The following is a 25,223-nucleotide window of genomic DNA, read 5'->3' on the forward strand; positions in this document are numbered from 1 at the left end:
CCGAATGGGGCAGGTGGAAGGTGGCAGGTGCCCGGTCTCGAGGAGGCTTGGGCGGCGAGGCACACCCGAGGGGCTTGCAGGTGACTGGGTGGAGGCTCCCGGGAAGGCGGACAGGTGCCGGGGAAGGGGGAAGGTATCCGTCGAAGGACTTCCGAGCGGCAGGCGGGTCACAGGTGTACGTGGAGTGATGGGCATCCGGACCTGGCATCAGGTGATGAGACTGAGCGGGATGCTCATGAAGGGACACACACCCTCTGCGTGGGTGAGTGGGGTGGTGGTGCTTAGGGTGGGGGCATGAATGACTCCCGAGGTTCTTCAGCAAGCCGGTAAGTCAGTGTTTCCTCTGGGAGGAGAGCAAATGAGCCTCGAGGTGGGTGGGAGAAGAGAGGACACCTGCCTTTTGCTTGACCCAAAGATCCAAGAGTTTGGGGGCTTCATTGTAAAGAAGCCACAGTCTTCTCCTTGGCACAGTTCCTGTGTTGTCATGCGCTGTTACATGAAGTTATACTTGTGAGAGAAATGGATGTGCTTGAACTAGTGCAATACACGGAACTGCTGCACCCATTAGGATGAGGACTCACAGACATAGGTCTACTTTGTGTCAGATTTCTGCCTCTTCTCCCCCTCTTTAAGTTGCTGTACTTGATTACCTGAGAGAGTGAGCGCCATTGCACTCTGTGGGACTTGCAACACAATCCTATACACGTCTACTAAGAAGTAAGTTTCCTGTCCATTGATAGTGGCAATTTATTTGGTGCGTGCTCTCACTTGGGCAATTTGCCAAAAGTTTGCTGCTGCAGCAAATCAAAGAATCGGTTAGGACAGTGCTTAAGACTATTATCCTAAACCTACTTACTTGGAAGAAAGACCAATAGAAATTATTTTGATTGTGCTGAGTAAGCATTGTTTCTATCAGGTTGTGAAATATGAAGCCTTGGACAATATTGGTGCACTTTAAAATGTTTTGAAGTTAATATGGGGTGAGGCATTTTTTGCTTAAATTATTATATTGCGTTTATCTTTATCATACCTGGATGTCTTCCTGTGTTAAGTGGTTATGTCATTTGCAGACCTTAGTTTCCATATTTTCAGCTGGCACTATCCTTTGGAAAGGAAGTAGTGGGATGCTGAAGGTGAAATAGAACAGGTAGTGCCAGAACTGTTGAGAGTACTTGGATGCATCTTAACCTGTGTACAGTGAGAGTGAAAGGCATGCTTAGTGACGGAGATAGAAGAACTGCATAATGAATATTTTTGGGGGGAGGTGGTATGTATTGTTGATTTTGTCACCATTGGTGTTGGGATTTGGAGTGAGACCAAATGTATACCTCTCTTAATTACATGCAGGAAGCAGTAAAATGAGACTTAATAATCTGCAGCAAAGGATTGCTTTACTGAACATGGCCAGAAGAAAGGTTCAGTGCTGCCTGTTGGAATTTGGAAAAGTTATAACATTCAGGATGAACTATTTGAACCTTAAAATATATAGTCCACCGCATTACATGCCTTTGCCTATGTAGTTTTAGATGAGTTTCAGGGGTATGGCCATGTTAATTTGTGGCAGCAAAATCTATGAATAATCTTGTGGCAATTTAAAAGACTAACATCTATTATAGCATAAGCTTTTGTGGACTAGTCCACTTCATCTGACCAGTCTCTGATGAATATTCATTGCCATTGATTAGTTCAATTAATCAATTAATACTTGTAGCTGTGATAGCTCAGGTCGGAAGAACATGAAACTCTTCATCTCAGTGTCAGAGGTTTGGGTCCCACATTGGACAAAAGATGGCAGGGGGCTGGACTAGATGATCCTCATGATCCCTTCCAATTCTACAATTCTGTGATTCTATGATACCCGTATAATGCTCAGCTAAAAGACACAGTGACCTGGTTTAAGCCAAACCATGACTTAATGTGATCATGTAGGTGTGTCGGCTTCCAGAGAAGATAATGTGACTGCCTTGCTGCTCTTCCAGTCTTCCTGCTGCTATGTTGAGCTAAGCCATGGTTTAGCTTAGTGTGATGTGCAAGTCAGGCCAGTGTATGAGGACTGCTGTAATCCTAAAGGAATGACAACTCTTAAAAAGAACTAAAACAGGCCTTTACAGGGCATCCTATATGTAAAGGTTTGTCAGTGGTACCTTTTTAATTACTCCCAACAGACTGATAGTGAAGAGTGACTCCCAGTCTCCCTTACTGCAGCATGTAACTGTTTGCCTTTCTAGAAGTTACAGATTTAGGTCAAATAAGAGATGAAAAGTCCAGCTAGGGCTTAGAGTTTACTAAAGCTATCAGGTTCCTTTGCCCTGCTCCTAGCTTTCATGTTTCTTATAGAGACGCAGGCAGGAAAACAAGTAAGCTGTTGGGAGTCTTTTAGGAATAATGTGAGGTGAGGTGAGTGGTAACTGGAGAGAAGTCTCTCTTGGTTGGGAAGGCCCTCCACTTATGGAGTCCTCTGCCAAAGAGGTTTGTCTAGTATGTATATTGTTATTTCTGTTGAATAGTTTTGACACTAATTGTTTTCAGTATATGGTTATTTTTATTGTTATAAACTTACTTGTGGGGGGAATAAACTGAAAAGCAGTACTGTATAGAAATATTAAAAGGTAAGTAAATTGGTGGGGACAGGTAGAAGCAGAGTTTACTATTTGATTGCACACCCTGGAGAGTTGCTCTTTGCCTCTCGTGGGTGGCAGATTGCTTGACTGGTGATGGAAAACGGGGCTTCTTTTGCCTGCTAGTATTCCCTAGGCCTCTTAACAGTTGCTTATTGGTTCCTCCATGATGTGTTACTGCAGAAATGTATGTAATGGGAAGACCTGCTAAGTAATAGTTGGAGGCTCATATGTATGCATGCATTTGGCACTGTGGAATTAACTTCTTTTAAAAGGCTTGTTTTTATTAAATTTAGAACTCAGTCTGCTTGCATGTTCAGGCAGTTGTTGATTAGCTATGCCTTGTGTATTTGAAGGCTTGTGATTGCAGCTGAAAGACTGAATGCATGGTTTTTTCATTGTGACCAAGTTATTAAAACGCTTCATAACATTTTACTGTAATGGTAGCTCTGTTAATTGGCTTATGATGAAGATGAAATCCACAGGAGGGGAGGATGCTTTTGTGCTTGAATCCTGCTTGTGAGTTTCCCACGGGCATCCAGTTGGCCACTGTAAGAATAGGATGCTGGACTATGTGGGCCCATTGGTCTGATTCAGCAGACTCTCCTAATGTTTTGAAGATGAATTTCTGAGCTGAAATGCAGCAAGGTATCGAACAATATAGGCAGGTTATTTAGCCTCTTCATAAAAATAATATATGTGGAAGGGTTTCTGTGAACATGGCCCTATGTGTGGAGCCAGAGAAAGAGAGTCCAAAGAGCACTTCTATGTGTTAATTATCATACTTTCGGAGGGGAGAGACCACAGCTCCTGAAAAGATTCTTTGAAAACTCTTCTTGGATCTGTTAATAGTCTCTCTCTGCTCACCTTGCCTAAGCCACAATGGGAAAATTCAGATTGTAACTTCTCTGGGGTTGAGGCATGTCTCCCTAGAGTAATGTCTGTAAAGAAACTTGTACATGGATAGTGTTACTTAAATAATTTTCTCAAATTCTTCATCAGATTGATTTTTCTCTTTCAAGTTGCATTGCTTCTATATACTGTACCAACAAAGTATCTTATCACTAAATTAAACTGTCTAGAGGTCACTTGTGACAGAAAGTGGTACATAAGGGCATTCAACAAGACATGACAACTGTGGTCTGCTAACCAGGAAGTTTTACATACAAACACACACACACACACACACACACACACACACACACACACAAAGTTTGGGCTCTAGAAACAGAAATATCATTCCTAGGCTGCAATCTTGTGCACTCTAACCTGAGGAAAAATATAATGGGTCTTACTTCAGAGTAAACTTATATGCTATTGCAGTTTAGTTTCATTTAAATGGTTTTGATAATTGTACCTGCTCCAGCACGTTTTGGTGGATCCAGACTATAATAATCTTTAAATTGTGAACTTGTATTGCTGTGTGAAACCTTTCTGTGGAACTAATCCCATTCTTTTTCATTTTTTGTGCCTGTGTTTTTCTACAGTATCTGTGGCAAATGATGAAGTTTCTGTATTATATTTCTGAACTTAACCCTATAAAAGGCTGTTATGGCAATTTTGAGTGCCTGAACTGTGCTTTTAATAACTGCCACTTTAGAAAAATTAATTACTCAGTTACTGCCAAAATAATGTCCTCCTTGAGTAATTTGCTCTGCTTCCTCCTGGCAAAGGTGCACAACAGAAGGAATTCTGGCAGTGCATCAGTCCACCTTGGCCAGTATTTTCTTTGCAATTATAGTTGTCAGAGGTAGCTTGTTGGTGGCATGGCCTGTTTAGTTCTTCAGCCTCAAAACCAGAAGAAGAACCTAATAGGGCAGGCAGTTTGAGAACCAAATTGCCTCTCATGATTATGATGATGATGCCACGCAAAGTATTTATGTCTATAGACCTAATGTTATTGCTGCTCTTCTTCTGTAGCATCTTTGTGAACTAATGTTGGGTTTACAAGGTCACTCCTGGCACATGCCACCGTGTGACAGATTGGGAAGACATGTTTCAGGGTGATTGGTGTGGCTTGTCTGGTGAATGTGTCATCCAGGAACAGCCTGTATGGAAGAAAGGTGCAACAAGTTTGTCACCTTGAGGAAAAAGACTTGCTAAGCTGTTGTCTCCTGTATTTTATCTTGCACCTCTCATACACAAGCCACATGTGTTTACTTAGATTGCCATAGCCTCACTTATCACCACTTTTGGGCATCTATCTCCTCCTAGTGGTAACTACTTTTGTTGCTCTGTTGCTTGCACTGGTTTGTGCACACTCTTCAGTACTCACTGCTAAGTTACAGCACTTCTTGAGGTTCCAAATGGACATTCTGCATCTTGGCTCTAGATTCTAGCTAGTACAGTACAGTAGAAAGAGAACAAATCTGGGCTCTATAGAAGTAGCCAATAAGATAATAACATGATGCCTGTGGACCAGGCAACATGTAAGGGCCTCTTATGTCTGCTCTGCTAAAATATTATTAAATGAAGATAGTTCTCTGACTGATGAATTCATTTTGTTTTGTAATTAGTTCTTTCTGATTTGGGGTTTAAGCTTTTGAAGCATACTGTGGTCACTTCTTTTCCATTGCTAAATTTCTGGCTTGAATTTTAACCTAAAGTTTTTTCACAGTTTCATTAAGTGTATTTTTTTTTTGGGTGGGGACCCTCTCTAAGTATTGGGAAGCCTGAGAGAAAAAAAGTCTGTATAGAATTCTTAGCTGCCACTGTATGCACATTTATGTGAAAACCAATGTCTACTTAGAAATACAAATCCCATTTCAAAGGAGCTTGTTCCTAGATAAGTGAGTATAGGCTTTCAGCCTGAGGCCCAATTACCTGTAAGCAAGCCATGACAGGGTGAGCTCCCGTTGTTCGGTCCCAGCTCCTGCCAACCTAGCAGTTCGAAAGCACGCATTGCAAGTAGATAAATAGGTACCGCTCTGGTGAGAAGGTAAACGGCGTTTCCGTGCGCTGCTCTGGTTCGCCAGAAGCGGCTTAGTCATGCTGGCCACATGACCCGGAAGCTGTATGCCGGCTCCCTTGGCCAATAAAGCAAGATGAGCGCTGCAACCCCAGAGTTGCCCGCGACTGGACCTAACGGTCAGGGATCCCTTTACCTTTAGCTTTAAGTCGCGGTGAACCCAATGGCTTGAATACAGAGGAGTTCCCTTCTGCTGGTAGGATCATCCTGTGATTAGGGTTCTGCTCATGAGACTCTCTTGCAGGTGGATGAGAGGTAACCTTTGCTGATTTCCCTCTGAACCCTCCACTGAAGGGTTGGGGAACTACCTGAAGGAAAAGGGGAGTGGGAAAGATACAGACAGACCGACAGACCAACTTCGTACTGCCAGCAGAAGACATCCTGGATCAAAAACCTTCTGTGCATGGAAGGGACACTTAGGGATTTGAGCTGATGGGTCCCATATAAACATGAAATGGACTGGGCTGTTAACAGTAGATTCCCAAATACTGTGTTTCATTGACATTGTCTTGTTTGTTATGTGTCCTTTACCTGAGGATTGTGTGTATGTGGTAGTATATTTCATATTAATTGCTGAGGATAGTTGTGAGGTAATCCAGAGTGCAAAATAATGATTTTGAAATTAAAGTTTTATAGAGAGCAAGTTGTATGTTCATGGCGTGTGTTCTCCCCAGTCAGTTTTAATGTAGAATGACATTGGAACTGATAAATTTGGACAAAAATAATTTGTGTCTCACTGGTAGCTAGTTTAACTGGTCAGGGTGTGGGGTAGTTGAAGAGATAATAGGACTCGTAAGAGGGGCCCAATGACAAGAGCATGTAGTGGATGTGCATGAGAGATAATATATACACAGCCAGTTCTAGAAGAAAGGTGGTTTCTGTGCCAAGAATTAATTGGGATCTCTGAAACAAATAGGAGTTCTTGTTAATAAATATATAAATATATTTAAACTAATAGGACATATCTAAAATGCATTAATGAGTTCTGTATTTCTTGCTGTGTATGAAATTGGTTTCAGCATATTATTTTGTTCAATGTGACAGTGCCAGTTTGAAGGAATTGCCTGAACCCACAATGAACTCCATTATGTCCTGCTTTAAAATTTGTTTTATGAGGGTTTAGCTCAGTTCTGTAGGCCTGAAACTAGAAAGAGCAGCGTTGATAAGAAATGGCATAGTAGCTAGCTGGAAAACAGAAGATTTCACATAATTCGATAACAAACAGTGTAAATCCTGTGTGTAGGCATAGTCATTATGAGTATACGGAGGAAGGTAAAGAAAAATTCCCAAGAGCACATCCTTTGAATTATGATATCCCAAAGGTGGATTGCATCAATATGCTGTGAATGCTGTTTAGGGAAGCTTTTAATGTTTGATGGATTACTGTATTTTAATATTTTGTTGGAAGCCGCCCAGAGTGGCTGGGGAAGCCCCGCCAGATGGGCGGGAAATAAATAAATAAATAAATAAATAAATAAATAAATAAATAAATATTCCATTTCTGTTGATGTTGATCTGAGTTGGCTTCATTGTTGCAGACCAGCCCACAATTCAGCAGATTCCTCTCTTTCCCATCACCCCATGATGGTAATGTCTTTTGCTTATTTATGTGGAATGCTTTGCCCTTGCATCTCATTACAGCTGTTGAACTGTGGATCCTATCAGGTGTCGTGTAAGGCAGTGTTCTCTAAAGTGAGGTCCCCAGATGCTATTGGACTACAACTCCTGTCAGGGTTGGTGGGAGTTGTAGTTCAACAGCCAAGATAAAAGAAAACTGTTGTAAGGGAAGTAGGGTATCCCTGTGGACCTGGTGAACATAAGTGTCATACAGTTACTCTTCCTTCTTTTCACTTGCACTCAGTGCAACCATTCTCCTCTGAAGAGATGACTTGATTTGTGAGCATAGATTGCAGAGGTACAATTTAATGCTTGTGCTGTAGCACTATTAGTGCCTCAAATTCCCATTCAGAAACATCTTTGCAATGGCTAAAATGTGGTTAAGACACATTTTTCATTAAGGATGTGGAGAAGTATATAGAGCTCATCCCACTGTTATTTTATAGTGAAGGTATGGACCTACTCTTAAATCCCAAACTAGATAATTCATTGTGGACAATCTTCCTGGCAAGTTCCAGAGGGATAGTCATGCTAGTCAGTTGTAGGGGGGAAAACCCCTATGACTTTTTGATTGTGATAATAAGAACATTTAGAGATCAGCTGGATCAAGCCAAAGGACCACCTAGTCCAGCACTCTGGCCAAACACAGGGGCCTATTCTGGGAAGTTTAGACTCAGGATCTGAGTGCAGTACCACTCTCCCCACCGGTGGTTCACAACAACTGACATTCAAAGCATACTACCTCTTGGCAGTGGAGGTAGAACATGGCAATTATGGCTAATAGCCACTGTTGCCAAATAAAGAGAAAGCCCAAAGCATGATATAATACCGCTTAGAATTGGTGTGAGAAACCTGTAGGCTTCCACATGATGCTGAGGCGCCATTACGGCTAGTGGTCAGAAATGAGGAGACCTGTAGACAAACCACATTTAGAGGCCCACAGGTTTGCAATCCCTCACAAAGGTTATAGTGGCTTCAAGGCTGCTGAGTCAGGGACTGAGCTGGCACCGCAGGACTGATTCAGACTTGTTACTGGGTCATGGCCTGACCTGCCAGCCTTCCTGTCCAGTCTGGGCATGCTACAACCTACTACTACCTGTTTCACATGCTGCAGGTTGGCCACCCTCTGTCCTACAGTGAAGTTGAGGTTAATATGTTTTCCATTTTTCATATTTTTCATTTTCTTGTAGCATGCTAGTCTGTTGAAATAGGAATTGCTGTGCTCCACACCAGAAATGTGAGCTGTTCTTAGGCCTTAGCTAGAATTTTTAAAGCATTTGTTATATAAATTCAGAAGCTGTTGAGTGTACTGCATCTTAACCAAAATGTCTGAAACGGGCTTGTGTGAAATTCAGTCTTTTGAACATTTTGTCACTTTTTTATTATAGGTTGTCTGGCAGTAATTGATGCAAATCCACCCAAAGCCTTGATGTTTGGTTTGTCAAAGTGACACGGTGAAATCCACAAGGAATGGAGAAAGCTATTCCCACTACTTTATCAGAACAGCAGAAAGAGCACAAGGATGATGGAGAAAATACTGCGCCAATGTCCCTGGTGTCAAAAAAAGAGGATTTTGCTGCCCTTGAGTGCCCTCAAGGTGAAGAAAGAATAACTGCCTTTATTAAAGATGCAAAAACATCTCTGGAAAATGTGGCTTTGGTGGGGGCGTCAAAGGAAGGGGGGATTGTTCTCAAGAAGATGGTCCCTGGTTCTTCAGAGAAACTAGAAGCAACGAGTAGAGAGGGGAAAGTGATGGATGAGATGTGTAACCGTAAAGAGGAGCCCAGCTTTTTGACATCATTTACTCATCAACAGCCAGATGCTGCTTTGGAAGCCTGTAAAGTGACTGGTAAGTCCACTGCATTGTAATGACAGGCACTTTCTTAAAAAAAAAGCAAAACAACTTTTATAGGTTTGTTTCTTTCAAAGTAGATAAAAGGTAGAGGCCAGGCAGGCCTCTGAGATGAAAGTGAAGAAATATCAGCCTAGAGAATCATCTGAAGCCACTGCGAGATGGTTTTGTTGCTGTGACTAATTGCATCCAAGTAGAAGACTGTGCACTTCCTTCAGTGCAATGTGTGAAGTGGCCTGTAATATGTTTGCTTGTGACATATAGGAAGAGGATCAAAATGGATCTCAAGAGTTCAGCAGCCTAGTTGTAACTTGTGAGTTCAGCACCACAGACAGGGGTCTGAATTTAAGTGGTGCATGGCAGAAAGCCCTAGCCCATTAACTGTTTTATGCAGACTAATACTCTGAAGTATTTATATCATACGTTTGTCAAAGCTGTGACGCTAATAGTATCCTTTGACTTCATATGCCAACTGTGCAAGTAAAAATGGCTGTTTTGCTGTTTAGCTATTTGGGCATGCATGTTTTAACTGATAGTCCTCTTTATGCCTATTTAAGGTAATAGCCTCTAGCACTGTGCAGTGGTACATTCCAAGGAAAACTGTGAAAAACAAATGTTTAAAAGAAGTACATACAACAGAAATTGTCCTTATTCCATGTATGTAATTGAGACTGTGAGAAGGCTGCAACAGGTGCAATGCTTCCTGCTCCTCCTGAGCTTTGCCACTTTCCTCTCTGCTACAAATAGCTGATTTGCCATTTTCCTCTGCTGTTGTTTGTGTTCTTTGTTTATGAGACACGTGCACAACATAGGAATATGCTGAGGTGACATCGGACACTTCTGTAGTTCCACAGGAATGCAGGAGAATCTGCTCTCATTCCGACTGCATTCATTTTCTAAAAAAACTTAGACATTGGAAGCACTTACTTACGAAGAACAAACATACTGTACAGTAAGTAAACGTGACTCTGTAAACACAGCATTTCCCCCCAGAGAGTGCCATGAATTGCTGTTGTGACCACAGTGTGGAATGTGTCAGAGGCATTCACTGAATGTTGTTACTGATGAGCAGCATAACGCCTTGACATCCACTGCGCCTGCTGTTTTGTGAATCATTGAGTTCGTTGGAGGCTGGGTACCCATCTGTACATTTGAAGTGCTTAAAAGAAAATCAAAACTCTGCTCAAATGTTCCTTGTATTGTATGCCAAGGAAAGCTGAATCCTACAGCTTGTATGAAATTCACAAATTTGGTGGTGTTGGCTTATTCTTGGTTACCTAGCTTGTTTTGTTTCTGTTAGTCATGAAGGAGGACAGAGAAATATGTATAGCATAAAATAACAGCCTCACCTCAGCACTGTACAGTGGTACCTCTGGTTAAGAACTTAAATCGTTCCAGAGGTCCGTTCTTAACCTGAAACTGTTTTAACCTGAGGTACCACTTTAGCTAATGGGGCCTCCCGCTGCTGCCACGCAGCCGGCGCGCAATTTCTGTTCTCATCCTGAGGTAAAATTCTTAACCCGATGTGCTACTTCCGGGTTAGCGGAGTCTGTAACCTGAAGCGTTTGTAACCCGAAGCATCTGTAACCCGAGGTACCGCTGTATCTATTTTTTTTTTTGTCTGTACTGTGGTTGCTCTTGGGGGTGGATTTGTTTTGGGGGGTGCAGTCAGTCCTGTGGGTTAGGAGTGGGTCACCCCTGCACAAGACATTCTGTTTTTGATACTTCAGTTTTATATCATCTTCTTGTGCTATACAGCAGTATTACCTAGCATGGATATGGCTGATGCTGTGACCTGCTCTTTTCTCAACAACATACTGTGTTGCACCACTGGCATTTGTTTGTTAGGAGATTGCCATGTTCATAGGTTCCTTTCAGGGATAAATATTGTCAAGGTCCCGATGATAGTCAGTACTGCCATCAGTGGTGCAGTGGTAAATGATGAAGTGCATTCCCTTCACAACAATCCCTGTAACCAATGCTGATGTCAATTCCAAGCTAGCTTTTTATTCATAACCACCCTCCAGTCTTATGACAATTTCTGCTGGACTTGGAAGGTTCCTTGCTATTTTATGACCTACCAGTTGGCTATAATGAAGGGATTTCAGGATTTTCCAAAATAAACATGGCAGCTTAACCCTTAGATGTTTGTGCTAATACAACCCACCTCTTTCTATGCTTAGTTTCTTAGTTTCTGAGAAGACTAGAGTGTATTTATTTGGCGTGCAGAGGATTGGCAGATAGTGCCCCAGGAGATGATATCGTCATCCCTGCTGTGACATAAGTGGCAGTGTTTTTGTCCTTGCTCCACTACACCACTGACTGCCATCCTGGTATTTCAGTTATAACAGATATCTGTCATGGATGGTATCTCAGTTATGACAGATGAGAATTAATCTGAACACATTAGATGAGTTGGGCATTGGAGAAGAAAACAGTAGGCCAGTTGTGCTTAAACAAAATATCAAGTATGATGTGAACCCTCCAGAATAACAGTTCTAGGAAGAAAATGGTCACTGGCAAAATAAGGCATCTTAACTACTGAGTGTTTGGTGGCCTGCAAGAAGCAGGTTTGCCTGGTCATTATGGCTTTTGCTTTGACTGCTCAGTAAACCTGCTGGGCATGCTGTGGAGTTAACTGCTAGGGCTTTGAAGTAAGGCAAGAAACTTCAGCACTCCATACAGGTGACAGCATATGCACCGAGTTGGGTCACACAAAGGTGTGTAGCGTTCAGTCTTTAGTTTCATTACCTTTTATTTTTAGGCTTGCCATATTTCAAAAAGTAAAGATCTTGTTACCTTTGCTGGTACCTTTCCCGGGAAAATCAGAGGCTCACTATGTCAGGTTCCTATTGGAAGACGGGACAAACGCTAGAACATTAGCAGTGGCAAAGTTTTTATCGGTGGTTGCAAGAACCAATGATCCCTATCTTTAAGTCTGAACAAAATGCTTGTTTAACCTGGAGGTAGGCTGTCTGAATTGTGCATTGCTTTGTAACGATTTGTTGGGTCTCTAGACCATACTAAAGATTGATTTGATTTGAAAAATCTGGACACCCCCCCCCAATACCCACCCTGGATTCCCTGCCTTCCCACTTCCCTCAGCAGGCACGTCTGGCCATTCCTTCACTTGCACATGAGCCTATGTTGCCTCCCTTTTACCTGCAGGAGACAGTGGGAGTTGTCGGGAGGAGCGCTCGCACCTTGTGGCTGGGTGGGCAGGCTCAGAGACGTAAACAGTGGGTCCAGGCCCCTGGGAAATGCACATAAGGTGCTGGCACTGTGGCCACAGCAAGAGCCCACTGCGCTCAGGACACTGCGCTACTGCCGTCTAGTGCACCACCCACGCCTCAGAGAAGCAGTTCCCTGACAGGGCAGCCACGCACGGCCAAACAAGGGAGGCAGCAGGCAGTCCCAGCAGCAGCGGCACCATGGGCAGCTGGAGCCCTTGCTGTGTGCCCTGCAAAGAAACCTCAGGAAAAAAACCCCAAAAATTGCCCCAGACGCCATTTTGGGCATCCGATTTCTGGGCATGTTCTGGGCATGTTTACTGGGTGTATGGCAAACCTATTTATTTCCCCCTTTTCTCTCCAGTGATGGGCCTGGTCATTTTGTCCCCTGTTCTCTCAGTGTCTTTATTACCACCATCTCTGGATGAAGTAATTCTGTAGAATTGTAGCCTGCTTTCAGTAGGAGTTTCTAAGCTTTTGTTGAGAGGGTGTAGAAAAACCTGATCTTGTTGTCTCACTAGTATATTAAAACCAGCAAATATTTTGGGAACTGAGTAGCTTCTCTGGCAAATTGCCTTGCCCCTAAATATGGGTTTCTAGTCGTAATTAAAATTAATAAATTTACACGAATATGCATCTATATAATATGAGTGTAGTCTCTGTTTCTTGAACGAAGCACTCAAAAAGGTCGGTGGGTGGTGCATTGATTCTCAAAATTTAGAAACTCTTAAAAATGGCTATATAATTTCCAGAGCAATACTGTGGCTCTGAAGTCTTTACACAAGCAATCAATTTAGCTAGGAATTTTCCAGATAAAATAACTCACACGTCCTCCCTTGGGCTGTATGCATCATGTAAACATTTAGAAAAACACATCACAAGCCTGGCTGTTGTGTTGGGGACAGGAAATGTAGTGATTTTGAAAATCCTAATCCTACACTTTTCTGGACGGTTACATTCAACAGGACTGAGCAGTCACTCATCCCCCTCCTCATTTAAGCTTGTTTCTCGCAGAAGCTCTCATTTAACTAAGACGGGCATACTCTAACTTTGACACAACTAGCTATTATCCAGTCACTGGAGTGAGCCTCTGCCCCTGCCCCACCATAGCACAGACCTCACTCTCTTCTCAGTCTCCACATCAACCAGTCCTGCCCCTGCGATTTCCACTTCTGCCAGAAAACTTGCAAAATTGCTGACCTGGATCTGGCTCCACTTGCAAGATTGGGTGGGAGATGAAGAAGGCCAGTGGGGAAAAGAGGTGTCTGCATCTTTCACCACTCATCTCCCAAGTAAAAGTGTTGCTGCCTGGGCCAGTGCTCCAACCACTGCCACATCTTCCTGCCTCTGCCCCATGCTTACAAACATGGAGCAACAGCTAATCAAGGGACAAAGTGGCATTACACGTAACTTGAAAGGAAGGAAAGAGTTGCCTAGGCAGTGTATTACAAATCCCAAGTGGCCTCGTGAAAACTAACCTACATCTCAGAAAGGAATCTTGCACATGCATTAGTTCTAAGAAAATTTAGGACTTTGAGAGGGGGAACATAGTAATTTCCAAATGACTTTCATAATTATCAGCCAGTTTTCCAGCTTAGGTTCCCGTCTGTTTCGAACTGTGGTTTGCAAAAAAGGAAAATCTGGCCTCTTTAAGAGGCATACAGATAGTTCGTATCTGATGCCAAGTATACGTGGGTATTTTTTTTTTAAGGGGGCAGGCAGTATTGTGATGCTGCAGGGTTTTTACAATGAACACACAAGCTAGCATATTGCATATTCATGTTGTCGTTTCTTTCCTTTCATGCAAGTTTCTAGCCCTTAAGACTGCAAAGATAGGCTCGAAAATGTGTGTGAGCAATGTCTGAAATCTCTGGAGCCAGAGAGAGATTAAACAGCACTTCCTGTGGACACAGAATGACTCTGCTATATATAGCTTCATGTCTCTCACCAGATATACCAGTGTCAGAATAAAACCCAAAACAAGAAAATAAATACAAATTTGTTCAGTTTGCATAGGCCGGGATTCAAAGAACAACTTTAGGGATGTGCCCAGTGGCATTTTTGTTTCCCCATCTCTTCTTTGAACAGCAGGCATCCATGCCATACCACAAACTCTGGCAATTAAGCAGTATGTAAATACATATTTTTTTTAAAAAAAAATTATTGAAAGCCCCTTCATCTTCAGAAGGAATTTGTGATGTCATTGATAACGAAATGCCAGCCCATATTTTTCCCCACCCATGTAATCCAGATTTACCCTTTCTGAGTAAATGCAACATTTACTTATTTTTAAATATTGCCAATAATCAATTTGTGATATTCCATGACCCATTTACAATATTAAGCCCCTGTCTGGAAGCACCATTATGAAGTTCCCTTATGCCAATTTAGGCAGACTGGAGATTTCTACTGCATAGCTGTGGTCAATGAGAGTTTGTAATTAAGAGGTTGTTTTATAAAGATGGCAGACAATATTCATCCTTAGACTAGCCTTATAACTAGCTTGAAAATGTATGGTCAGCTTCTGTTTAATTGACTCAGAAACTATAGTTGTCACTGGGGTTCTTGTCTATCCCCATATCCTTTAAAATGAAATCTCATCCTGTCTATAGTGGTTGATGCCATATGCATTTATTGGCAAGCCACTTTGTGAAGGCATTTTGCCTTGAAAAAGCAGGATGCAAATACCAAAATAAAATGGTTTCCCCCTTCCTGGTGTAGCACCACTACCTACCATAATTTTTAGTTGTGTTTAAACCCCAAAATATTGTTAGCAATAATGGACTTGTGCTTGGCATATCCTGACTGCAATATTCGTGTTCTATTTACTGTAGAATTTGATATCCTCTGACCACCTCCACCCTAGGTTGATTGAGAGTAAAGATTTTGGCTCAGCTTTACCTTTCTATAGACTCAAATGGTCATTCAGCTGAGTGACTACCTCTGCTCCAGTTAATTTCAGACAAATACTTGGAAAGTACAAGATGGCGTGAGATGGCTCCCTCCAAGCTCATTTTGTAGAAGCTTTGGGAGTCATTTAAAACAGTTGTTATTATGTTGGCAGACAAATGTGAACAATACTGATCCAGGGTTGGATTGCACATTTTTCCCAAATAACATAGGAAATGACTTGTAGAAACTGGTGGCAAATCTGCTCCTCCAAGACACGATCTCAGTGGGAGTAGGTGAAAGTAGAAGAGTCTCGGTTGCCATCTGATGGTGAGGGAGGTATTCAGGTTAGCTTGTTGAAGTGAAAAGAGTGGTCTTATAATATGTGTTCTGCTGCCTGAAAGAACTTTTTTTGCTTTTATCCTGATGTCACACTGAGTCTGCTTCAGATCTGCCAGCCTCTTAAAGACTCTGACTGTCAGCGCACAAAGGTCTCTTTCATAAACTCACAGCTCTTTCTTCTGAGCGGCTGTATCTGTAGCTTCCTTCTGTGAGGAACTTGCCATTATGTTTCTGAGTTTGTTATGCTTAAGTTTTAAATCTGACAAAGGATGTGCTCTTTGACTGTGGAGCAGCAGGAAATGGAGAGAGCTCTGGATGCCAAAAATCACCAAAATGTTCACTTGAAGTTGGTGACCAATGAATGTTGAAGCAAGCATTCTCAGGGGTCCAGAATGTGAAGCAACTGCCCCCTAACATTTAGGCCACATCTTTGGATCCAATTCTGAAATCTTACAGGCTTTGTAAAACCAACAGTGAGGGAGTTTGAGATCTGTGGGCTGAGACAGTGGATAGAAGGGATGTTACTAATTATTTGTGCATCTGGTTGTTCAGTTTGCCCACACACTTACAGTACCCCATGTCTGGCACTATTGTGGTGTTGTTGTTTTCATTGGGGTCATAGCAATGTCTCATAAGCACACCACAGAAGCTCCTGGAAATGGACTTGTGGTTTTGACGTGCCTTGATTATGAATGGTTGGGAGCCCCACCAAAAGATGATAAAGCATTTAAGCTTGCAATTGATTAGTGCAGTGTTCCAAGCCCTAATGGTTTCTGTGTCGGCCAAGTTTGTGATCAGTGTGAGAAGATGAACAGTACACCCATCAAGCTGGAATCGTAGTTCAGTAGGAATGACTGCATGATTGCAATAGCGTTGTATATTTATAATGCATGCAGCAGCACTCGTAACCATGTTTTAACAGTTTGTGTTTAATGAGCTCCACTGAGATGTTATGGAGGGGATGGTTCAGTCCTATGAAAGAATGGAAGGAGTTTGGGGAGTTGGAGCTTGATGACCCAGGGAGGGTCCCAGCAGGTTGGAGGAAGCAAAATTGTGCTCCCACGAAATGTCATAATACAAGGAAGGGGTCCGTGATCCAAAGAGTAAGCATCTGGATCCAGAGGAGATATCAACTGGGTTGACAAGGAAGTGTTCCTCCCCTGTGGTATCTGATGCCTCTCGTCAGACTTCTCCTATTGTGGAGCTGCCTTTGGTGCCGCCTCCTGTCAGTGAAGAGCTTCCCCCTTCTATGGAAATGACTGAGAATAATTCAGGTGCTGTGCTGGTGTCGACTCCTTTTCTGCCTCCATGGAGATGCCAGCACAGACAAGCTTTGAAGGCCCAACCCACTCATAGGAATCTGAGTGCCCATTTACTTACCCTGTCCCAGGACTGCAGCTGTTTGCTGTGCTAAGAACTGTGTTCACCTTGCTGTTCAAAAGGAAGATGCAAGGGGCACATTGCTTGTTGGATCAAAGTCTTAGCTGGTGCTTAACCATGTCGCTATAATTTCCTTGCACCAGCTAAACCTTGTAACCAGTGCCTTGCCTATGTACCAATCTGATTGATGACTTTGGAAGAAACAGAGCTGGGAGTGTGATTTCTTTGACTGTCACTTGTCAGTGAGGGCCAGGATGTTTTCTATTCGTTTCATGTTTATACATTTCATGTTTATACCACTTTATATTTTTATGAAAAAAACCCAAGGCGGCTAACAACGCATTAAAACATCAAAGTATACATTCAAGGCAACATAATAGAAAACTAAAATATTATCTTAAAGATTTCAAAATAAAACATTGCAAAGGAGGTCAACTACAGAATGCCCATCTAACACAGCAAAGATAACAAAAGAAAAATCAAAAGAAAACATTACAAAGGAAGCCAAGTATAAAATGTGCATTTAAAACTGCATAGTTAGCAAGAAAATTAAATATTTTCATAAGCATAGAACATATCTACTGGGCCGTGGCTGTGGAAGCTCAGGCTCACTGACCTGGATCTGCACTCAGAGACAGCCAAGATACCATCAAAATCACTGCAAGTCATGCTCAATCTCCTCATCCCTTTAAAAAGCTTTTAGTTGCATATATCTGGCACATTTCTGATTAATACAAATATTTCTGATTTTCTGCAAGACTTATATCTTTAAAAAGCCTTATGGTGTTGCAACTACACAACTGGATGACCTTTTGGTAATAGCTTTTTTGCATGCATTTCATGACATTTAGAAAAATTATCTTGACCAAATTTTAGCTCTACTCATAGAAAAAAGTTAATTCAGCAGAGAGAAGAAATACCAGCTTGTTCCCACCGGTATTTTTGAAGGCCAACACTTTCAGGAGACGCTAACTCAGAATGCCTTGACTTCTGACCTATAACACCAGGCAAATAGGTTTCTTCTGTAATTCCAGACATGCACATTCCAGAGATGTTGTGGCCTGTTAAATCTTCAAATCTCAAGGCTTATCCGGTTTTTTGAGGCGAATTGAAAGTGGATTCTTACATTAGTTGTTGTATAGGATCCAGGTGTCCTCCCGCAAAGAGCGCTTCTGTGGGGAAATTATATTTTCCCGGTACTGCATTTTCTTCATTGGGAAAATTCAATATTTTTCTTTCTACCCCCATCAGACAACTAGTGATGTGTAAACTGCCACTGGACAAGAATTGTAGACAGCTGTTGGATTGTGACCTTGACTTTACAAATGAATGTAGCACAAGTTCATCTAATGCCTCCCCTCACTATTTTGTCTACACTTTTAGTTTCATTTTGCTTTGTAAAAGTGCTTGTGTCAGCTTTTTATTGAAGATTTTCTCCTGACTTTGTAGATTTTTGTTATGTCTGAGTGTTCCCCACTTCTAGGGCTGAAGTACACAGCCTGCAATTTAAAAACAAATCCCAATCCTGCCCCGACCTTGGCAAGGCTTCTTACCCTGCTGTAAGCCTGTTCCTCCCTTAGCCAATCTCCTCCATCCATTTTGCTTGGCCTATAAATGATGCCATTGTCTCAGCAAATGGCCAAATGTACCTAGAGCACATTTTGAATGATTATTTGGATATGTGTCTACTTTAATCACCTTTGCAAAATAGAGTCTGGCCTGAAGATGTCCAGATACGCTCAGAGAATAAGTACTTCATGCAAATGCCAGATATTCTTATTTGGTCAGAAATATAGTGCCTTTGCCATCACTGTTACCCCCAGAAAAACCCTGCAATTTGGATTTTCTTTGTGGCCTGCAGCATTTCAGGTGCTTCTGTGGTCATAAGCATTTAAAAGGTAAAGGGACCCTTGACTGCTAGGTCCAGTCGCAGACGACTCTGGGGTTGTGGCGCTCATCTCGCTTTACTGGCCAAGGGAGCTGGTGTACAACTTCTGGGTCATGTGGCCAGCATGACTAAGCCGCTTCTGGCGAACCAGAGCAGCACACGGAAACCCCTTTCACTTTGACGTGCTTTCGAACTGCTAGGTTGGCAGGAGCAGGGACCGAGCAATGGGAGCTCACCCCGTCACGGGGATTCGAACCGCTGACCTTCTGATCAGCAAGCCTTAGGCTCTGTGGTTTAGACCATAGCGCCACCCGCGTCCCGAGCATTTAGATCATACTTAATCAGGGTAGTTTTCTACTCTTGCCTTCTGGCTTTTCTCTTTGCACTCTCCCTTAGGCAGGAAAGGTGTGCTGTTATAGCTGAAAACCTGAATTAACAAAAGTTGCTGACTGGATACTTGGCACCAAGCCTAGCTTGTGCTTTTGACAAACACCTGTCCCCATGTTCCCATGTGGTGTGCTTTTTTGGGGTGTGTGTGGGGGGGGAGACATGGTTTCTGTTGTTGTGTTTATGATTTGTCAGTACAATTCTGAGTGCCTAATCCATATACTAATACCAATCTGAGCCTTCCCATGCTTGTGCACAGGAGAAGTACTGTCACAGACTTGAAGTAGCCCAAATATACAAAAAAAATCTGGGGGGGGGCCCTCCAAAATAGCCCAGTAATAAGTCAGTAGCACAGAATGTTGAGAGACTGAGAGAGAGAGGGAAATTGAGAAAAGAAGAGTGAGGAATAGATTACCTATTTATTAAGCATTCACCCGGATTTGCTCATATAAAGCTGACACAGCAGTTAAATCTGCTTTTTATTGAGCATTCATTCTGATTTGTTTGTGGTGCAGTTACACAACAATGAACATACATCCTGCATTTAACCTTATTGCTTGAGGGGTTTCTCTGTCATTTGAAACCCAAGCGCTAGACTGGTTTGATAGTGCTCTCATCAGAAGCATTCTTTATGGTCGGTCATAATGGAAACCTGCAGTGTACCTACTACTCCAACAGCTTTCTGGTTCTGCAGAAGACCTCTGGACTCTTCTCTTTTTTACCCCAATGATCCATTTTAGACAACTAGACAAGTCTGCACGTTAGAGAGTAGCAGGGAAGTTTCTCCAAGATGAGGAACCAGAAAGAAATCAACCCTTGTACACATGACTCCACCCCCCACCCCCAGCCAAGCGAATGGAAAGTGATCTAATGTAAAGTATTCATTTAAAACAGAAATAATGGACAGACAAGATCCTAGTAATTATCTAAATTGTACATTCACTTGATGGATAAAGGATGTAGGCCACAAATATCTGAAAGACCATTATGTGGTCATAAACTGTGTCTGGAGGAAATCCGGATGTGTGGCAACCCATGTCGCTCAACAGCTTTCCCAAACTTTGTTCAGATTTTTACTTTTTGAAATATGGCAACCCCACCCCTTCCAGCCCTACAGACCCTTTAAGATATGCAGAAGAGGCTCTCGTGGGAGTTCAGTCACTCTCAGAAGTGCAGAAAATATGTCCTGGGAGAGGGCTTTCACTGTGGCACTCCTTTCCCCCAGAGGTATGTCTAGCACCTTCATTGTGTAGCTTTCACTGCACCTCTTTACCCTGGGCTTTGACATTTAATATATTTTGTTTTGTGGGACACACCACTTTTGCTGAATTTATATTGTTCTGTTCTGGTTGGAATGGGTTTTCTTATTTTTGTAATTGTAACAAATACAGTCATACCTTGGGTTAAAGACGCTTCAGGTTAAATCTTTTCAGGTTGTGTCCCGCAACCACCCAGAAGTACTGTAAAGGGTTACTTCCAGGTTTTGCCGACGCTCAAAATGACGTCATGTGCAGAAGAAGCAAATCGTGACCCGCAGGCGCGGGATGTGTTCTGCTCAGGATGCAAACGGGGCTCTGGAACGGATCCCGTTTGCATCCAGAGGTACCACTGAATTGTTCTACCTCTACCCCACCTCCCGCGAAACTATGGTGACGGATGGGTAAGAAATATTAGAAAGCATTGAAAAACAAACAAACAAATGATACTTTCACTTGTTAGTGGATGATAAAAGGTAAAGGGACCCCTGACCATTAGGTCCAGTCGTGGCCGTCTCTGGGGTTGCGGCACTCATCTCGCTTTATTGGCCGAGAGAGCTTCCGGGTCATGTGGCCAGCATGACTAAGCCGCTTCTGGCGAACCAGAGCAGCGCACGGAAACGCCGTTTACCTTCCCGCCGGAGCGGTACCTATTTATCTACTTGCACTTCATGCTTTTGAACTGCTAGGCTGGCAGGAGCAGGGACCGAGCAACTGAAGCTCACCCCGTTGCGGGGATTCGAACCGCCAACCTTCTGATCGGCAAGTCCTAGGCTCTGTGGTTTAACCCACAGCGCCACCCGCGTCCCTAGTGGATGATATAAGCCCTTAATTAAATGGAAGTTAGTTTGCTTCATTAGATTTTCAGTGATGTGATCTGATGTTCTCCAAAGAACGCCACAGCAGTGCTACATCAAGCTGGTTTCTTTCAGCAAAAAAGTAATGGGTGCGACTCCAGCCAAACACCAAAGTCAGAACTTTTATTCACAAGCAGCTTATTACATAATAAATGCACATTGTTGTTGTTTTTTCATTGCACACAGGTCCACATCTCTTCCCTCTAGTCTGTGTTTTTCCATCATGGAATGTCATATTATCCCAGCACTTGAAACACAATATTTTGCAAAGCCTCCCTTCAGATAGAACATTAATTCCTAGCATGATTGCTCTGTCGTTGTGGAAATGCTGCAGGCCTCTGTTGGGTCGTAGTTTTTGTGATGTTTAGAATGACAGATACTAACTTTTCTTTCTCCATGCCTGCATTATTTTTATTTTATTATGTATTTGCAAGAAGGCTTGTAAACATATTGCACAAAGGCTTTAGGAAGGGCCTTGAGGAAGTTCTTGAGTTTCATATCAAAGTTATTTGATTTTGTGTGGAGTGCCCTACCTGGGTGGATGGAGCAGCCAAGTAATTTCGTTGTCCCCGAGAGGGGGCAATGACAATAAAGATATTATTATTATTATTATTATTATTATTATTATTATTATTATTATTATTATTTTATTTTGGCATTCAGAGTACCCAGGGACCAGATCTGCAACTCAGCCATTCAGAGCTGCAGTGTGCCATTGATATGCTTATGTTTCATTTCCTCCGTTCTGTCGAATCCTGAGTTTACTTGAGGTCGGGACACTGTGAAGCACAGATACCTGTTGTAACCGGTGGCAAAATTGCAGTGACTGGTGGAATCAATAGCTATGGCTTCCAGCCAGATGGCCATAAGCCCATGCCATCTTATTGCCTAGCCAGGAGCTGTTCAGAGTACAGTGGTACCTCCGGTTACAGACGCTTCAGATTCCATATGCTTTGGGTTACAGACTCCGCTAACCCAGAAATAGTGCTTCAGGTTAATAACTTTGCTTCTGGATGAGAACAGAAATTGTGCTCCGGTGGCGCAGCAGCAGCAGGAGGCCCCATTAGCTAAAGTGGTGCTTCAGGTTAAGAACAGTTTCAGGTTAAGTACGGACCTCCGGAATGAATTAAGTACTTAACCCGAGGTACCACTGTACTCCAGCATCAGGTGGTTGCATGGCAGCTGTGTATATCTGGGGTTTGCAAGGACTTTTGCCCCTTGTGGTGGCATGGAAGGGGAGTCACACCCATGCACAGTTTATCTGTGCATTGCACCCTAATTACCTCTCTAAGGTGCATTTACATTTAGATAAAAGGCTTGTGTTTCCAGCAGTTTACAAGAAGTAATCAAAGGCATAAACCTATATTTTAATAATTGTAGAAATATCATACTTCCCTTGTCTTAAGCTTTGGCATATAACATCCATAGGCTTGTCCCTGCCTGTACGTCTTTAACCCTTGTTGTATTTTATTGTGTTGCAGTTTTTTTGTTTTTTTTTTTACCATTTACCGGTAGTTGTTTACTGTTTGTAAGCCCCTTGAAGTAGTGGGTTAGAAGTTACCTTTGAATTAGGAATAGTGCAACTGCCCAACTGAAATGTAGCTGGAAGCATGCTTTGATTGGTCGTCTGGATAAATCAGAAGTGATGTTGTCAACTGCTTGCCCCTTCTGTTAGGGATGGTTAAGTGCTCATATTCACTGCTGAGTGAAACATTGAGTAGTGTGACCCCCCCCATCCAATGGTGGATCCTACTCAGAGTAGGCTCATTAAAATTAATGGACCTGAGTTAGTCATGGTCATTAATTTCATGGTGTCTACTCTGAATAGTACTAGCATTGGATAAAACCCAATGAGTTTATATTTCAGGCTGAAGTTACTGTTGTGGAATCATCCTGTTAAATACAAGCAGAGATTCCCCATTGGGGAGACAGATAAATTCTGTGCCTGCTCGTGCTATTTATTTCTGAGGCTCATAATTCTGAATTAAGTCTCCCTGGTCCAATGTGCCATGCTTTGATTGGATAGAACATTACCTGCACATTTTCCTTTTTAGTAAGCCAATTGCCAAGAGCCTTGTCTTTATACCTTTACACCAGATCTTCTTGTGGCCTGTTTTGTTTAGTTTTAAAACACAGCACACCAGACGATCTGGACTCAGGAAAAGATAACCCATGTTACTAATTAACTCATTTTTTTTGCATTTAGCTCCATCGTATTTTTGGACACAGTCATGTGTATTTAAGTGAATAGAGTTCCCCAAAAGGGCTATACACAGGGCCCCACAGACCAGAAATATTTCACTGAATCCATTACAGAGCTTTTCTATTGGCTAAACATGGCTCCTTTTTTCTTTTACACAATAAACTGAGTTAGTGAATGTCAAATGACATACATGGGTTTGTGAACTGCCCTTTCTTTCTTTCTTTCTTTCTTTCTTTCTTTCTTTCTGCAACATTTGTTAAAAATGTGTTTGTTCTGGTGACATGTCCAGTATTATACATTTGAAGTGTATCCCATTTCTATGACCCCATTTTTGAGACTGTAGTTTTCTAGGTTATCTATAATTGCTTGTGCTGTTGCTGGCTATATAAATATAGTATTTATCACATCAAGTCATGACACCTTTTTTCCTGATAACTAATAAAATTGTTTTACTTGCAACATAATACTTGACTTTTCCTTGTGATTTACGGAAAAGGTTTTTTTTCATTAAGGCTAAATCTCTTGGAATGAATGGCATATTGTCAGATTGCACTTGAGGAAAGCCAATGTCCTGCAGAATTTATAAAAGCTTGGGGGGAAAGAGCGGGTGCCAAATGACTACTCTGAGTCCTTAATCTATCGCCTCCTCTGTTTTTATACGTAAAAAGGAAAAGACAGAATGCCGTCGCTAGAGAGGCATTTTGTTATTACTAACAGCAACAAATGATATGGTGCAGCAGCAGATTCCCTTAAAGAAGATCATGCTGATATGCCCAGCAAATGATAGATTAGGCCGAACTAGATGTGACAGCAGCTGTTCTGTACGTTTAAACCTGGAACAGCTTCAGTCACATGGAAACAGGGGGTCCAGTCTTAAAAGGAGAAGGAGCAAGTGGCTGAAGGAGCTGTGGCTTCTCTCCTCAAACACTTTTCTCTTAGCGAGGGCAACTTCTAATACTGGAAATTCTGCTGGGAGAAAAGTTCCCAAAGGGACAGTGCAGGGTGGTAAGCTCTGTGTTTTGGTGGGGCGAGGATTCAGCAGTGTTCATTCACACACACACACACACCCCTTCATCGCTTTTAAAACCAGATTCTCCCACCCACCCCTCTTTCCATGCCATTGGGCCTGTCCTGTATTCAAACACACAAAATTGTTGATACAAAAAAAATTCCTTCCAGTAGCACCTTAAAGACCAACTAAGTTAGTTCTTGGTATGAGCTTTCGTGTGCAAGCACACTTCTTCAGATACACTGAAACAGAAGTTGCCAGATCCTTCTATATAGTGAGAAGGTGGGGAGGGGTATTACTCAGAAGGGTGGTGGGAATGGGTGATTGGCAGATAGCTGAGATGAGCCTGTTATCTGCCAATCACCCATTCCCACCACCCTTCTGAGTAATACCCCTCCCCACCTTCTCACTATATAGAAGGATCTGGCAACTTCTGTTTCAGTGTATCTGAAGAAGTGTGCTTACACACGAAAGCTCATACCAAGAACTAACTTAGTTGGTCTTTAAGGTGCTACTGGAAGGAATTTTTTTTGTTTTGACTATGGCAGACCAACACGGCTACCTATCTGTAACTAAAATTGTTGATGTCATCTAGTTTGATCTTCTGGGGTAGCTTTCCAAAGTCCCAGTTAGGCTTGGATGTGATCTCTCTGTTGCCATCCGCTCTGATATTTTATAATGTGAACAGTTTATAAATCTTTTAAAATAATAATATATATCTTATGGA

At 42.3% G+C, this 25,223-nt stretch overlaps 1 protein-coding gene across 18 annotated transcripts in view; it reads left to right on the top strand.

Annotated features, from left to right (window-relative positions):
• The window catches only part of WIZ (WIZ zinc finger), a 60,073-nt gene that overhangs the window by 1,310 nt on the left and 33,540 nt on the right, over nucleotides 1–25,223 (top strand). For 17 of the 18 annotated variants that reach the window (XM_083490692.1, XM_083490697.1, XM_083490689.1 and 14 more), the window contains exon 2: nucleotides 8,592–9,052. In XM_083490692.1, coding sequence (XP_083346818.1) covers nucleotides 8,674–9,052 — 379 coding nt within the window. In that variant the 5' untranslated portion in view covers nucleotides 8,592–8,673. Of the gene's footprint in view, nucleotides 1–187; nucleotides 212–8,591; nucleotides 9,053–25,223 lie in introns of those variants that run through there. The other variant, XM_083490694.1, reaches the window with a different exon arrangement.

Source organism: Podarcis liolepis (assembly GCF_965112155.1).
Source record: "Podarcis liolepis genome assembly, chromosome: 2".
NCBI classification, from domain to species: domain Eukaryota; kingdom Metazoa; phylum Chordata; class Lepidosauria; order Squamata; family Lacertidae; genus Podarcis; species Podarcis liolepis.